The 17,545-nt window shown below is 39.7% G+C and overlaps 1 protein-coding gene across 1 annotated transcript in view; it reads left to right on the forward strand.

Annotated features, from left to right (window-relative positions):
- The window catches only part of FBXO36 (F-box protein 36), a 93,700-nt gene that overhangs the window by 69,412 nt on the left and 6,743 nt on the right, over positions 1–17,545 (forward strand). The window contains exon 3 of the mRNA XM_004773418.3: positions 11,698–11,870. Coding sequence (XP_004773475.1) covers positions 11,698–11,870 — 173 coding nt within the window. The remainder of the gene's footprint in view (positions 1–11,697; positions 11,871–17,545) is intronic.

Consider the following 17,545-nt stretch of genomic DNA (forward strand, 5'->3'; position numbering starts at 1 on the left):
AGGATACGGTTTTCTTGCACCTTTGCCATCACTAATTAGGTATTACTATTCTTTTTCATCTTTTCCAGTCAGATGGTGAAAATAGTGTCATATTTAATTAGCATTTTCCTGATAACTAGTAAGTTGAGCATCCTGTCATGTTTAATTACCATTTATATCCTTTCTCTAATTTGCCCGTTTGTATTCTTTGTCCACTTGTCTATGAAGTTTAATTTTTTTTTTTTCCTCTGAGACCTTTAAAAATCTGAAGAAACATCTATGGATTTTTTTCCCCTTAAGTTAAAGAAGTAGGAATTGCCAGAAAATTAGCTATTGGAAATATTGTTAAAATTGAGTTTAAAGCAAAAATGTGCCTGTGTAAACTCCGTTGAAAGTGCTGACTCCTGAGTTGAGGTTGAATCAAACCTAAAAATAAGTTGTTTTCCAACTTAAGTCCACTCTAAAGTTGATTGCTTTGATCTTTGAATGAGTTATAAGTGGTGGTTAAGTATTTAGGCCAATCCACAAAAATCCCTGTGATAAAACCAAATGACTTCAACAACCGTATCTTCTGAACCGACTGACAAAGTTTTTTTTATTTCTGTTCCTGCTTGTAAAAGGAAACGGGGAGTTATAGTTTAGATGCAAAGAATTGAAATTTTCTTGGACATTTAGATAATTTATGAAAAAAAAAAACCAGGACTGCGTGTTTGAAATGGGGGACAATAACAGAAAATTGATAATACTATCAATACTAACAATCCTGGAATATTGGCTTGAGTTCTAGGTCCTGGGGATGTTGGTACAACAGAAACAAGAGAGTGGGAAATTACTGGCTTTGCCTTATTCCAAAATCTGTGTCAGCCCCATGCCGTGGACCCATGATGCATTTTCTCTGGGTCCCTTCTTCACTTAGCCTATATCTCAGCCTTTGACCTGGAACTTTGTTTTCTTGGGCCTACCTACCACCTCTTAGCCTGCTCCCCCTCCTTCTTTCTGTCCTCAAGAATCAGCTACTCCTTGACTTCAGCCTGGATTTCTAGTTTTTGCCCATGGTGGATGGGGGCCTGTGGGTGAAGGTACAGTGGGAGAGTGTTGGAGGCAGAAGCACTTGGAGGAAGTGTGGGAGCCTGGCTCTGGGCTATAGAGCAGGGAAGGCAGATCTCAGCAACACTCTTCTTGTATTTTATCACTTTTTTTATTAACTAATTTTCTGAGATTAAAAAAAGGGAACCCACACACATAGTAATACAAAAGTTAAATCAGTTTAAAAGAGGTTTTAGAATAGAAGTAAGTCTCTCTCTGGCCCCATGTTCCCAGGTTCTGTGACAACCATCATTAACAGTTTTCTTATATATCCTTCCAGAAATGGTAAAATACATTAACACAAAATGAAGAATCTTGTACATTGTATCCTATACCTTGCTCTTTAAAAGCTTTAAAATTCGGGGCACCTAGGTGGCTCAGTCGGTTAAGTGCCTGCCTTTGGCTCAGGTCATGATTCCAGGGTCCTGGGATCAAGCCCCACACTTGGTTCCCTGCTCAGCAGGGAGCCTCCTTCTGCCTCTGCCTGCTGCTTCCCCTGCTTGTACTGTCTCTGTCTAAATAAATAAATAAGCTTTAAAAATTCAGAAATATCTTTTTAAAAATTTTCTTACATTTTTATTTAAATTATTAAAAAATTTTTTTATTGTGTTAAGTTAGTCACCATACGGTACATCATTAGTTTTTGATGTAGTGCTCCATGATTCATTGTTTGTGCAGAACACCCAGTGCTCCATGCAATACATTCCCTCCTTAATACCCATTAGCACACTCATCCATCCCCTGACACCCCTCCCTTCTAAAACCCTCCATTTGTTTCTGGAGCCCATAGTTTCTCATGGTTTGTCTGCCACTCCAAATTCTCCTGCTTCATTTTTCCCTTCTCCTAATATCCTCCATGCTATTACTTATGGTCTACAAATAAGTGAAACCATAAGATAATTGTCTCTGTTTTACTTATTTCACTCAGCATAATCTCCTCCAGTACCATTCATGTTGATGCAAAATTTGGGTATTCATCCTTTCTGATAGCTGAGTCATATTCCATTGTACATATGGACCACATCCTCATTATCCATTCATCTGCTGAAGGGCATGTTGGCTCTTTCCAGTTTGGCGATTGAGGACATTGCTGCTCTGAACATTGGGGTGCATATGGCCCTTCTTTAAAATTCAGAAATATCTTAAACCTACAAAAAAGAAGATAATATTACACCCAATACCACTAACAAAAGATGTTACCATTTGTTAACATTTGTCACATTTACTTCATTTTATACAAATTATCAAATATGTTGGTGTACTTTGCTCATAATATCCTCTTCTTTCAATGGCTGTTGTGTCTGTAGTGCTATTCTTTTTTTCCTTCCTTGATAATGTTTATTTGTGCTTTCTCCCATTTTTTCATGACCCCTTGCTAGGGGGTTTATTCATTATTAGTTTTTTTTGAAGATTTTATTTATTTATTTGTCAGAGAGAGAGAGAGAGAGAGAGAGAGCGCAAGCAGGGGGAGTGGCAGGCAGAGGGAGAAGCAGGCTCCCCACCGAATAAGGAGCCTGATGAGGGACTTGATCCCAGTACTCTGGGATCATAACCTGAACTGAAGGCAGATGCTTAACCGACTGAGCCACCCAGGTGTCCCTTAAAATGCAGTTTTAGGATTATATAAAACCTGTGTGTTTCCAAAGTCAAAATTGTAGAACAGTATACATTCAGAGGCTTCGTTTCATTCCTCTCTGCCCCACCTTTTCCTTGCCTTGCCCTAAGCTAAGCCCTTGTATTTATTACATACCCTTACAATGATTCTCTCTGCCATATAAACAAACTCATATATATATATATGTGTGTGTGTGTGTTTATATAACAATATATTTATAATAATAAAAATTAATATTTATGTGTTATATAAATATAAATATATAATATAAATATAATATTTATTTATTACATAAACATATATATGAATATATATATATTTATAGTCCCTCACCCCTTATACAAATGGTAGCATTCTATCCATACTGTTTACAGCTTACTTTTCCACCAGTATATCCTGGAGATCACTTCATGCCTTTAAAGATCTTCTTCTTCCTCTTCCTCTTCTTCTTCCCACTCCTCCCCCTACTCCTTTTCCTCCTTATTTTTTCCACAACTGCATAGTATTTCTTTGTGTGAGTGCCCCAGAATCCCAGCGATGAAATTTGGGTTCTTTCCAATTTTGTGGCAATACAAATAATGCCAAGATGAATAACCTTGTGCATGGGTCATTTCATATTTAGTGAATATATGTTTGTGAGATTACTGGGTCAAAAGACAAATGTGTATTAAGGCATCACTTTGAATTAATTGTTGCTGGTATATAGAGAAGTGATGCTGATCATTTTTCGGTAGAATTTGTTGCCTTTCGTACGTTGATATTTAGATCACCTGCAATATGGACAGTTTGTCCTTGCTTTCTAACCCCAATGTATTTTTGTGTCTTTTACTTACTTATTTTTGATCTCTAAAACAATGCTGACTAGAGTCGGTGATGAAAGTGGGCATTCTCATCATGCCTGATATGAAAGGCCATAGATACAACATCATGGTTAGGAGAAGCACAGTGGAGCACACCACTTGGTTCAGTCCTTGTTCTCACCATGTGACCTTTCTCACTGCATGACTCTGGGCAAACCACTTCCCTATTTCTCATCTTTTTCTCTTTAAGAGGGGAGTAATAATGGTACCCTTCTCATAGAGTTATTGTGAGGACCAAATGACTATATGGATGGTATATATGTACTGTGTGTGTGTGTGTGTGTGTGTGTGTGTGTGTATTAGAGCTGTACCTGGCAAATATTGGATACTGTACAAATTCATGTTATTGTTATTATTATTATTATTATATAAGCAAGCTCTACACCCAATAAGTAAGCTCTACACCTAATTATTATATAAGTAAGCTCTACACTCATGACCCTGAGCCCCAGAGTCACATGCTAGTTATTGTTATTATTATTGCTACTATTACTAAGTTTCTGGTAACTAGCCTATATCAGGTAATCAAGTTAAAAAAGCTCCCTTTTATTATTAATTTTCTAAGAGTTTTTATTCATAAATAGGTGTTAAAATTATATGAAATAATTTTCCCCGGTTTTTGAGGTAATCATTTTTCCCCCATTTGTTAATATGGCAAACTATATTCAATAGTCTTCCGAAGTTATTCCATTCTTGGATTATCCCAGGACTAACTATACTGGTCACAATTTATCTATGCTTTTGATGGGTTGATAGATTCAATTTCCTAACGTATTTAGAATTTGTGCCACATATATTCCTAAGTGATTTTTCACATGCAACTTTGTTTTTACCTACCATTGTTGCTAGTTTAAGTAGCCTCATAATTTAATTGGGAAGTTTCCTTCTGTTTCTATTCTTTGGAACAAATTAGTAAAATATGGATTGTCTGTTCTCTGAGAGCTTGTAAGTTTCACTTATAAAGCAGTGAGGATCTGAAGCTTTACTTGAGGTTTGCCTTTTTTAATCTGATCAGTGGATTCAATTTATTTACTGGTTATAGTTTCTCAGGTTTTCTTTTTCTTCTTGAGTCAGAACTGATAAATTATATATTTCTGAAGGATTGTCCAATAGGACTAATTTTAAGTTAGTTAGTGTAACAATTTTTTTTCAAGATTTCATTTATTTGAGAGAGAGAGAACACAAGTGAGAGGCAGAGGGAGAAGCACATTCCCTGCCTAGTAGGGAGCCTGATGAGGGGCATGACCTGAGCTGAAGGCAGATGCTTAACCGACTGAGCCACCCAGGTGCCCCAGTGTAACAATTTTTCTAAGTCCCTGCTGAAGTTAGTTATATATATATATATATATTTATTTATTTTATATATATATATTATATTAATTTATAAATATATATATATATATATATATATATATATATAATATAATATATTATATATATAATATATATTATATATATAATAAATATATATATATATATAATATAATATAATATATATAATATATATATAATTAATATATATTATATATATATAATTTATAAATATATATAATATATATATATATATATATTATATATATTTATTCCTAATAGGACTGAGTTATGCTTTTGTCCTTTTCTTTTTATTTATTCTTGGAAGTTTATCTATTTTATTAATCTTTTTAAAAAATCAACCCTTCTGTTTCTCTGATTACCTCCACTGTTTCTTTTCTATTTTATTAATCTTTGCTCTTATCTTTCTATTTTCTTCTAATTGAGGGAGGTAACCATTTTTTTCAAATTTAGATGCATAGCTCACTAATATTTGATCTTTGTCTTTCTACAGCAATGTCCACTGAATAACTTTTAAATAGTGTTACTCAAATATTCTATAACTTCACTTCTGTGTGATGTATCAAGTATCAATACGAGGGTTATAAAATCTCCCACTGTAGTGGAGGGTTATAATTTTTTTCTTCATAATTCTATCGGTGTTTGCTCTGTATTTTGTTTGGGATATACTAGTTTATTTATTTATTTTTAAATATTTACTTGTTTATTTTAGAGAAGAGCATGCACAGGAAGGGGCAAAGTGAGGGGGGAAACTTTAACAGACTCCTGGATGCTCTGCTGCTCTTGGAGACTGATGTGGGGCTTGATCTTCCAACCCTGAGATCAGGACCTGAGCAGGAACAAAGAGTCAGAGGCTTAGCCAACTGCGCCATCCAGGGGCCACAGGGGTATGCCAGTTTAGAAGTACTAAATCATCCAGGTGAATTTACTCCTTGGTGGTTCCTCCTTATCTCCAATCGAGAATTTTACTGTAACATATGTTTTGTCTGGTAATATAACAGTATCAGCTTTCTTTTGGTTTGAATTGGTCTATGTTATCCCATCCTATTAGTTTTGCTTCTCCATATTATTATTTTTAAGTATGTCTCGTATAAATAGGATAGCCAGAAGTGTGTGTGTGTGTGTGTGTGTATGCAAGTGTTATTTATCTGAGAGTTTTTTTTTTTAAAGATTTTATTTATTTACTTGACAGAGAGCGATCACAAGTAGGCAGAGAGGCAGGCAGAGAGAGAGAGGAGGAAGCAGGACCCCTGCCGAGCAGAGAACCCGACGCGGGACTTGATCCCAGGACCCTGAGATCATGACCCGAGCTGAAGGCAGTGGCCCAACCCACTGAGCCACCCAGGGACCCATATCTGAGAGTTTTTTTAACTGGCATAATTATGATGTCTAGGGGACAGAGACCATCTTAGAGTGACGCTGAGGGTGACAGCCACATCCTAAGAATGTGGAACAGAAAGATAAAAGAACCCGGAGACATTAATGACATAACGGAGCTCCTGCACCAGACTTTACTGCCCATCTCCACACACTAACTGAGGAAACAACAAACCCCTACTTGTTAAGTCACCTTAAAATGAGTTTTCTGGGGACGCCTGGGTGGCTCAGTTGGTTAAGCAGCTGCCTTCGGCTCAGGTCACGATCCCAGCATCCTGGGATCGAGTCCCACATCGGGCTCCTTGCTCAGCAGGGAGCCTGCTTCTCCCTCTGCCTCTGCCTGCCATTCTGTCTGCCTGTGCTCGCTCTCTCTCCCTCTCTCTGACAAATAATCTTAAAAATATTAAAAAATCTTAAAGAAAATGAGTTTTCTGTTTCCTTCCACTGTGAACCAATCTCCAGCTGATTATAGAGCAACTATTTGGAAGCTCTTCTTATATATCTTTTCCTTCCCTTCTCTTTCTCTTCTTTCCTTTCTCTATCCCTCCCTTCCTTCCTTTGTGTGGTATTTCTATCTGCCTCTGGAATATCAAGAACCTTAGAATATTTACATTCTCAACCTTTACCTTAAATTTTAATTGTGAAATGGCATTTTGATTTGCCTCGTTTGACAACTCTGGCAGTTTGTTATTTCAAACATGATGAATACAGATTTGCCCACGTTTACTGCCATTTCTGTCTTCATCATTGCTTCTGAAATTCTATTCCTTCCTTTTATGTAAGTTTCTTTTCTTTTATTTCTTTTTTTCTAAAGATTTTATTTATTTATTTGCCAGAGAGAGGGAGAGAGAGCACAAGCAGGGGGAGAGGCAAAGAGAAAGGGAGAAGCAGGCTCCCTGCCAAGTGGAGAGCCCGATGAGGGACTCAGTCCTCTGACCCTGGAATCATGACCTGAGACAAAGGCAGACGCTTAACTGACTGAGTCACCCAGGCGTTCCCTATGTAAATTTCTTTCTTCTTGTGGTGTATCTTTAGTTGTTCAAAATCTCATCACATAGATCAAGTCCATACGTGGATAGGTACCTCAGGTACAAGGCCTTAAGTGCAGTTCCTCAGGGATAGCTCCTATAGATATGAAGCCTGTAAATTAGACAAGTTTTCTGTCCCTCTTCACCTGACATGTAATGGTGGGACAGGCATGAGACAACTTAATTAACATAATTAATTAACATACAGTGTATTATTAGTTTCAGAGGTAGAGTTCAGTGAGGTTATCAGTTCTTTTTTTTTTTTTTTAAAGATTTTTTATTTTTATTTATTTATTTGAGAGAGAGACAGTGAGAGAGAGCATGAGCGAGGAGAAGGTCAGAGAGAGAAGCAGACTCCCCGTGGAGCTGGGAGCCCGATGCGGGACTCGATCCCGGGACTCCAGGATCATGACCTGAGCCGAAGGCAGTCGTCCAACCAACTGAGCCACCCAGGCGTCCCGAGGTTATCAGTTCTTGATGAGAATTCAGGAGCTCTACTAATTCTTCATGGCTCTTGGTTTTACCTCCTGGACCCTTGGATCCATCCTGAGTCATCCTCCTTGTCCACAAAAGGTAACCCATCTTTGTGGGTTGAGTTTTCTCAGCCTACTTCCTGCCTGTAGGAGTTTGAGTGTCTGGAGTCTTTTTCCTTTTGCACTGCCTCTGACCCTTTCAGTTCAAGCTGACAAGCAGTGTTCCTACCCATAGAATTCTCTTAAAAACGTCATAGTTGTCTTTGACTTTTTTTGGGTTCACTCCATTAAGCAAAACCACACCTGCACACCTTTTTGAAACAAGCCCTTCTCTGCCTTGGTTTTCTGCTCTTGACTCCCGAGTGGCAATACCCTTCAGCTTCTTGGAAGCACTAACATTTGACTGAATGGTTCTTTTTTTTTTTTTTTTTTTTAAGATTTTATTTATTTATTTGACAGACAGAGATCACAAGTAGGCAGAGAGGCAGAGAGAGGAGGAAGCAGGCTCCCTGCTGAGCAGAGAGCCCAATGCGGGGCTCGATTCCAGGACCCTGGGATCGTGACCTGAGCTGAAGGCAGAGGCTTTAACCCACTGAGCCACCCAGGCGCCCCAACTGAATGGTTCTTAACAAAGCATTTTCCAGCCATGCACTCAGCTTCATCTTCATACCAGGTTTTCCTGAGCTTGTTCGGGATTTGATCTTTGCCTTGGAACCATTTCTTGATTTTAGCATTGTTTGCCATCTGAGGAGGCAGAGAAAATTCAAAACCAGCAGATCCCTGGCAGCTTTTTAAGAAACCTCCTTTAGCTTCTCTCTTTGCTTTCACATTTCACTTTAAGCAGCAAGAAGAAGTCAGATAGCATGTTCAACACTTGGAATTCTACGTAGCTGAATCACCTCCCCTTAAGTCTATTTCTTACTTCACATATCTCAGTAGGCAATAATGTTTCTGCCACTACATGACAAGGGTCTCCCACCTTCCAGTTTTTAATCATATTTTCTTCACTTTCCTTTAAACCCTTGCCCGTAAAACCTCCTCAGAGTCTACCAAGCTTCTACTAACCAGCCATTTAGTTATTTATTATACTATTTGTTGAAAGCTCTTCAGTCTTGCACTTAACACCCTCCTCAAACTCATTCAAATTTTCCATACGCATTCCAATTTCAAAGATACTCCCACATCCATTATCGCACCACAACACTTGGAAGTACCCAAATCCTTATTGTCTCCTGTTGTGTAACAAACTGCCCAGAAACTTAATGGCTTAAAACCATAATAAATGTTTATTAGTTCAAACGGTTTCTGTGGGTCTGGAATTTGGGAGCAGCTTCGCTCAGTCTTTGGGTCTCGTGTGGTGTTGCATGGAGCCTCAGTCATCTGGAGGCTCTGATTCCATGATGACTCACATACGTGGCTGACGAAAAAGTGGCATTTGTAGCCAAGAAGGAAGTTTCAATTTCTTAGCCCATGGAACTCTCCAGAGGGCTGCTGAGCCCTGTTAGCATATGGTATTGGCTTCTCCCGGGGGGAGTGATCCAAGAGGCAGCAGCAAGGCAGAATCCCCACTGTCTTTTATGATAAAGACTTGGAATGTCATTTAGACGGTATCTTAGTGGTTTCATAGATCAGCCCTAACTCAGTGTGGGATGGAAACACAGAGAAATAAATCCAGGAGAAGAGATTCTGTGGAGCCATCTTGGAGGTTGATGAACACACAGTCCAACAGGAAGGTAGTGATTTTACTTTTCAAAATGGATTTTGTTTTAACTTTTTTGTTTCTTATTTCAAAAGAAGTAACTGTTGGCCACATAAAAAAATACAAGTAAACAAAAAATACTTTTCTAGATACCCCAACACCCATACACTTTGAAACCGTCACATTATATCCCTAGGTGTATACATCCTTTTATAATTTTTACATTTTAAGGACTTTACTGGTAGAGGCTTCATAAAATACATCTAAAGATGCATTGAACATGTTTTACTGGCATTTAAAAATGAACAAACATCTCCAGTTATATTAAGGGATGTTTTTATGCTAGGGCTTTTTTCTCCCTCCATTAACTAAGTATTGCCTTTTCTTCTTATTCTGCTGGTGGGCTGGGAGTTCTCCATGATACCTATCCTTTAGAGTTGAAGTTTTGACAGGGTTCTTTTTTCCTCTGGAAAGCCCTTGGACTTCAGAAGTGCTTCGAATTGGAAGCACTTGGAATTCAGAAGCCACTAAAACCCTTAATGCCTTTGGAATGCTGGACTAACCAGTTTTGGAGAGAAATCTTATATACCTGGCTCTCCTGAGTTGCACAATTAGAGCTTTGACATAAACATGGCCCTCACCCCACATCCATCCCGAAATCAGAGACCCATCAACCAGCTGAATCACAGTTCTGCTGACTTCTGCCCAGAGCCCAGTCAGGGTTCCTGACAGCACCATTCTACTTGCTCCGGACGGAACGCTCCTGGCCGAGGAAGGAAGGTGGTTCCCAAATCTTGGGTATTGCAGGAAGGAGCAAGTTAGTTCATGTAGAATAGGGAGCTCTCTTTTCTAAGAACAGGTCTCTAGAAAGGCTAGTTTTAGTGATGCTTTCAGAGTCAGAAGGGAAAAAAGGAGCTTCAAGAAACCAAGAAAGGGGCGCCTGAGTGGCTCAGTGGGTTAAGCCGCTGCCTTCGGCTTCGGGTCATGATCTCAGGGTCCTGGGATCGAGTCCCGCATCGGGCTCTCTGCTCAGCAGGGAGCCTGCTTCCTCCTCTCTCTGCCTGCCTCTCTGCCTACATGTAATCTCTCTCTGTCAAATAAATAAATAAAATCTTAAAAAAAAAAAAAAAAAAAAGAAAGAAACCAAGAAAGTTCCCAGCTTTGGGATCACTGGAATCCACATGCTTACTCCATCATCACCCTGTCTTCCTCCCTCATATGAGGAGGTACAGGGCTTCCCTTCCTTCCTTCCTTCATCCCTCTCTCCCTCCCTCCCTTTCTCTCTTCCTTTTTTCCCTCCCCCCCTTCTTTTCTTCCTTCCTTTCCCCCTTCCTTCCTTCTTGGATCTAAAAAAATTACACTGGTTACACAGATTTATTGTAGGAAGATGAGAAAATACAGATGAACAAAAAAAAAAAAAAAAAAAAAGAAAGAAAATGAAAGTCACCACCCAGATTTAACCACTATTAAAATTTGAATATGTATCCTTCCAAACATGGTTTCCCATTTATTAATGGGAATTAATAAATTAATTGTTGTTTTTAAGGGAACTGAGTTAAAAAAAGAAACAAACGAACTTTCTTGCATTGAACATATTTAACATAGACCATTATAATTGGTTGATTCTTTGGAACTGTTTTCCAATTGGGAAATAACTGAAAAGTATAGAAAATATCAGGCAAAAGTTAACTCCGTTTTCATGAACTAGCCACTTATTTTCCTCATCGCTTCTCTCTATATTTTTTCCATTATGTGAAGGTAGGGATGAAAGAAGGAAAGAGGGAAAAAGAAAGTTTGGTGGAGAAACTATGTATAACAACAAGGGAACAAAAATCAGCTAAAATTAAGAGATATTAATATGTTTCAGACCAATGTGGGGAGAAGGAGGGTCGTAGAAAACCCACATGGACCAGCATCTTTGCCCATACAGTGTGACAGTGAGGATAGAGCCGGGAGTCAGTTGCCTGGACTGGAATTTGGTGTTGATGAAGTCAAGGGGATGTGGTTCATCACTGGGTTAAAACAGTGAGTGTCCCTCAGAGGTTCCAATCTCATGGCAGGGACAGTGCTTGAAAACAAATGTCTCACAAATGCATGTCACCAGAGACAGCTTGGTGAAGGTGGGAATAATCCAACATTACTCCCTGGGGAACAATGCCTTCTAGCACAACTTACTGATAAAGATCATAGTTTTTAACCTGTCTGCACATGGTAACTTTGTTGGTTTGTTGGTTTCTTTGAATTACAGTCCAAATTGCCTTAATATTTGGTGCAAGAATATTAGACTATGTCTTCAATTTATGTGAAGGTAAATTTGACTTCCTTGAACGGCTCTCAGACAATCTGCTCCTGAATATCATTTCTTATCTGGATCTTGAAGATATTGCCAGGCTTTCTCAAACGTCACGCAGATTTGCGCAGGTAACAGATACTGGATTTTGTGTCTATGCGGGTTTTTTCTTGTGCTTCCTCAAAGTTCGTCTTCCTCCCTCCCTCCCTCTCTTATTTCCTTCCTTCCTTCCTCATAGTTTATTGTTTGCATTCATTTCAGCAAACATCCGTTGAATACTTCCTTGATTATGAGCACTGTTTTATGCACAGAGGTAGCAGACATGAAAAGACATTATTCCTGCCCTCAAGAAACTTATAGTCTAACAGGAGAGGCCCTAACAGATACAGATTATTACAGTATAATGTGAGCAGTTCAACAAAGGATGTATGTATGAGGTACACAAAGAGTGCAAAGTGATTTCCTCTGCCAGGCTTCACAGAAGGAGTTATTTTTTTCCTGGATTTTCAAGGTAAAATAAGAGCTCACGAGGTGGTCTGGAAGACTAGAGGCATTTCAGGTCGAGGGGCATTCCAAGTCCAGGCAACAGTGCAGGCGGAGGCATGGCCACATGAAAGAAGGCATGGAGTAGTGAGTCTTCTATCTGTCTCCATTTCCTCCATTAACAGCCCTTTGCAGAATTACCTATTCACAATGTTGATGGTTTGGGGGAAATTGCTCATCATAGTGCCTTGTCCTCCTCCATGGCCCAGGCTGACGAAATAGACTCTCTCACACCATTTTGAATCCTCAGCAGAATGATGAGATCAGAAGATGCACTTGGTCGGATTTCACCCAATGACAGGGCCTTGAGGCAACCACTGTTGGTCCCTCTCCCTGGATCCTGGAAGATGCCTTCGTTCCTGCCCCTTTAGTTATTCCTAAATGCACATATCGTTCTTCCATGAAATCCTTTTTTGGCTTAAATTAATTAGAGTTGGACTTTGTTTGAAACAGAAGAAACCTAACTTGGTATTTAGTTGTAATATACTGGGGCAATGACCATTTATAAAAGAGCATGCAACATTTCCCAAGATGAATTAAATCATAATCTTTTTTTTTTTTAAGACATTTATTCATGGGGTGCCTGGGTGGCACAGTCAGTTAAGCATCTGACTCTTGGTTTTAGCTCAGGTTGTGATCTCAGGGTCATGATATTGAGTCCTGCACAGGGCTCCACTTTCAGCAAAAGTCTGCTTGCCTTTCTCTTTCTCACTCTCCTGCTCCCCTTACATGCATCAGATCCATCTCTTTCTAAAAATAAATAAATATTGGGGCTCCTGGGTGGTTCAGTTGGTTAAGCGTCTGCCTTCGGCTCAGGTCATGATGCCAGGGTCCTGGGATCGAGCCCCACATTGGGCTCCCTGCTTGGCTGGAAGCCTGCTTCTCCCTCTTCAACACTCCCTGCTTGTGTTCCCTCTCTCTCTGTCAAATAAGTAAATAGAATCTTTAAAAAAAAAAAAAAAGTAAAAAATAAAATAAAATAAAATGCTTAAAAAAATCTTTAAGACTGTATTCACCCATTTTTATTTTATTTATATTTATTTATTTATTTATTTATTTATTTTTAGGTAGGCTCCAGACCCAATGTGGGGCTTGAATTCAGGACCCTGAGATCAGGAGTCACATGCTCTACTGATTGAGCCAGCCAGGTGCCCCTAATTCATAATCTTATTACCTAAAAGAGCAACACTTTTTTTCACAATCATGCTGTCATATTTCTTGATATATATACATTTTAAATAATATAACCTATATTATTTCATGTATCCTCTTTGAGGATAAAAGCTTATGTTTTTACTTGGTTTTCCCCCTAAAAATGGAGAGCCAGAAGGGAGTATTATAATTAATCACTATATATTTTTTCCATTAAAATATGTATTAAAGATTTGCTGCTGATAAGAAGCTGATTATTCCTACTTTCAATGAAAAAAGTATTTTATTTATTTATTTATTTTTTTTAAAGATTTTTTATTTTATTTATTTGACAGAGAGAGATCACAAGTAGGCAGAGAGGCAGGCAGAGAGAGAGGAGGAAGCAGGCTCCCTGCCGAGCAGAGAGCCCTATGTGGGACTCGATCCCAGGACCTGAGATCATGACCTGAGCCGAAGGCAGCGGCTTAACCCACTGAGCCACCCAGGCGCCCGAAAAAAGTATTTTAAATACAAGAATATACTAGTCAGGATCTATTGAAAACTTCTGCCAGGGCCTGCGCTTGTTCCCAAAAGGAAATGGAAGGATCCGTCAGAGAGTGGCAGCAACCGCGGTGTCTTGTGTAATTTATTCCTGACGCAGAGCAACTGTTTTCTCCCCAGGTGTTGCTCCCTTCCGCTCTCGATGGCTCCCTCTTAGCGTCCTGCCATTATTTCAGTGCTGTCTTGGAAATATCCTCCGTAATTTACCTGCTGTTCTAAAGGAAGCCTTTTCTGGGTTGCTGATTTCAGTTCTCGGTATCCTTGCAGAGCAGAATTTTTTGAAGATGGAGAATGGTCCAGGGCTGCTGTGCCTTTTTCTCTCCATGTAATCATTACTTCTCATTTCTGTCTTCAGTCTGTATTTTATCTGTATACCGTTTACTTAGTTTTCACCTACATTTATCAATTACTTTGTTTTGTCTTGCTATTTGCCTCCTTGAAAAAAATTTCCATTTCGAATGAAAAGAAAAAAATTTCCATTTCAAATTTCTGCAGGCAAGTTTATTAGCAAATTATTTGTGTCCAAGTTCTAACCCTTTTCCTCCGACCTTTGGGAGGGAGGTGCTCCTCTCCTCAGAGAGGCCAGTGCTGCCTGCCACCTGGCTCCAAGGTCTGAGTCAAGGGACTTTAGTCTGCCACTTATCTCCTTTCTCTTTTGGGTTGTTGTTATTTTTAAGAAGCTTTTTTTTTTTTTTAAAGTAGGCTCCATACCCAGTGCAGAGCCCAATGCAAGGCTTGAACTCACGACCCTGAGATCAAGACCTGAGCTGAGATTAAGAATCAGAGCCACCTAGGTGGCCTTAAAAACCTTTTTGTTTACAAATAGTTTTATTTATTTATTTATTTATTATTTTTTTTTTAAAGATTTTATTTATTTATTTGACACAGAGAGATCACATGTAGGCAGACAGGCAGGCAGAGAGAGAGAGAGAGGAGGAAGCAGGCTCCCTGCTGAGCAGAGAGCCTGATGCGGGACTTGATCCCAGGACCCTGAGATCATGACCTGAGCCGAAGGCAGCGGCTTAACCCACTGAGACACCCAGGCGCCCCAAATAGTTTTATTTTTTTAAAGAGATTTTATTTATTTATTTGAGAGAAAGAGAGAGAGAACAAGCATGAGGGGCAGGGGAGGGGGGATGGTAGAGGCAGAGGGAGAAGCAGATTCCTCACTGAGCAGGGAGCCCAAGACAGGGCTTGATCCCAGGACTCTATTTGCCTCCTTGAAATAGGACCTGAGCTAAAGGCAGGTGTGTAATGACTGAGCCATCCAGGCGCTCCTACAAAAAATTTTAGATTTGTAAGTGTTGCAAAGATAATACACACAGTTTGCCTATACCCTTCACAGCTTTCCCTAACACTGACATCTTATATAACCAGGGATATTTATCAAAACTCAGCAATTAATACTGAGAAAATACTATTAACTAAGCCACAGACTTTATTCATATTTCATCAGTTTTTCCACTAATGTCCTTTTGCTGTTTCAGGAACCAGTCTGGCATACTATATTGCATTTAGTTCCTATTTTTATTTTTTAATTTATTTTTTATTTTTTAAAAGATTTTATTTATTTATTTGACAGACAGAGATCACAAGTAGGCAGAGAGGCAGGCGGAGAGGCAGGGAAGCAGGCCCCTTAGTTCCTATTTTTAAATCTTTCTTTCATTTGTTTTTTCCTCTCGGAAATTTTTTCAAATCAGCCTCATCCTTAAGAATTCAAAAACTCTAGACTCGATTTGCAGCCAATCTCTTTCCTTTTCTCCTTGGGAAAACAAAACAGAACAAAACAAAACAAGTTTACAGGGTAGTTCACCCTCAGGAAACTAGCATCATCAATGGGAGTGGAATTTTATAATCCATGATGAAATGAAAACAGTAAGTAAATGAGATATGAAGGGTTTGTTATCAAACCAAGTTTATTCCATTTAAATGATGATCATCATCATCTTTTTTTTTTTTTTAAATAGTAGGCTCCATATTCAGTGTGGGGCTTGAACTCACGACCCTGTGACTGAGGGTTTCATGCTTTACCAAATGAACTAGTCTAAATGACCATCCTTTATTGGAGGTTAGGCCTTCCTATTTTGGGAAGAGTTAAAATGTTCCTTCTTCTTCTTCTTCTTCTTTTTTTAAGATTTTATTTATTTGAGAAGGAGTGAGCAAGTTAGAGAACGAGAGAGCCCAAGCCAGGGGAGAAGCTAAGGGAAAGGGAGAAGCAGACTCCCTGCTGAACAGGGAGCCCAGTGCAGGACTCAGTTTGGGACTCCAGGATCGTGACCTGACTGAGCCTCCCAGGTGTCCCAAAATGCCCCTTCTTTTATGAAATAATGGCCGTAAAACCTGATCATTTTAACAAATTATCCAAACTTGGAAAAAATGTAAAAAGTTAGCCATCTTATTTTGGTTCTTAATTTTTGTTTTATTGGATTTCCAAAAATGTCACTGGTTTTATGACGTCCTAAATTCCCAAAGCCACTAGGCTACTCTCAACCTCCTCATCTTCTTTTCCTCCTCTGCCATGCCTCAGAAATATAACTAAATGTCCCCGGCCTTGTTCACAGTAACCCCTTCGTTGTCACGCCTAAAGGGCCTGTTTAGGCTTTCTACTCCCTGCCCCATCTCTTTTTCCAGGATTCTCTGCTGGCTTTTCTCCTCGCCATCTCTCATGCACTGGGAAGGCTCTTTTGGGCTTTTGGCATTTGCTGTACTGTTCCCTTCCCTAGGAATGTCCTGCTTCCGACCCACCTCTCTTAACTCCCACTCTCTGCTCTTGCTCTCATTCTATGTTTACCCAGCAGTGGAGTCTCCATAGATGAGTTCCTGAAAGCCTGGATGTTGGGTGGTTGTATTTCTCAGGGCGAACAACAAAGAGGAATCCTCTGGGAGCTTTGTTAAGATGAGCACACCCTCGAAAGGTGAATCTCGTGTCATGGGATACAAGAAAGGCAGCCGAGGGCCAGCTCTGTGATTGACCCAAAGTCCTGCCAGGTAATCTGCCAGGAGGGAACCTGTTTTGGCCCAGGAAGCACCAGGCCTTGATCCTATCCCTTTCCAGCAAACTACAGCAGGGTAGACCCGAAAGAACTCAGAAGTTAGATGAAAGGGTAAAGCCCAGACACGGCAGGACAATGATGGTGATTGGCATATAAACATACTCATCTTGGTCATGACTCAGGGACAGCTGCAGACTCCCTATGACTGTGGTTCCCATGTCTGGCCAAGTAGACGAAGCACCTGGGGAGCAGGTGAAAATAGAGATGGGAAGCCCACACCCTGGTCGGTGGGCGGGTCTGAGTCGGAGCCAGCATCTGTGTGTTTGCTTGTGTTTACAGCAACCCAATTCTGAATCCAGTCCAAGAATTTGATATTAAAATGGTACAGATAAAAGGTCTCACGAGACTGTGAGAAAGGTTGGAAGTTTGGGGGTGGAGGTGGTGGGGTGTTTTCCTAGCTTCGCTGTGTACAGGTATGGGGAGGTGTTTAAATCGGACGAAGACAGATAGCTGGGTTCTGTTCCCTGGTCAGCCACTCCCCACCAGGAGTCTTGGACAGCACTTTTTTTTTTTTTTAA

Source organism: Mustela putorius, unplaced genomic scaffold (assembly GCF_011764305.1).
Source record: "Mustela putorius furo isolate JIRA1106 unplaced genomic scaffold, ASM1176430v1.1 tig00000275_pilon_pilon_pilon, whole genome shotgun sequence".
NCBI lineage: Eukaryota > Metazoa > Chordata > Mammalia > Carnivora > Mustelidae > Mustela > Mustela putorius.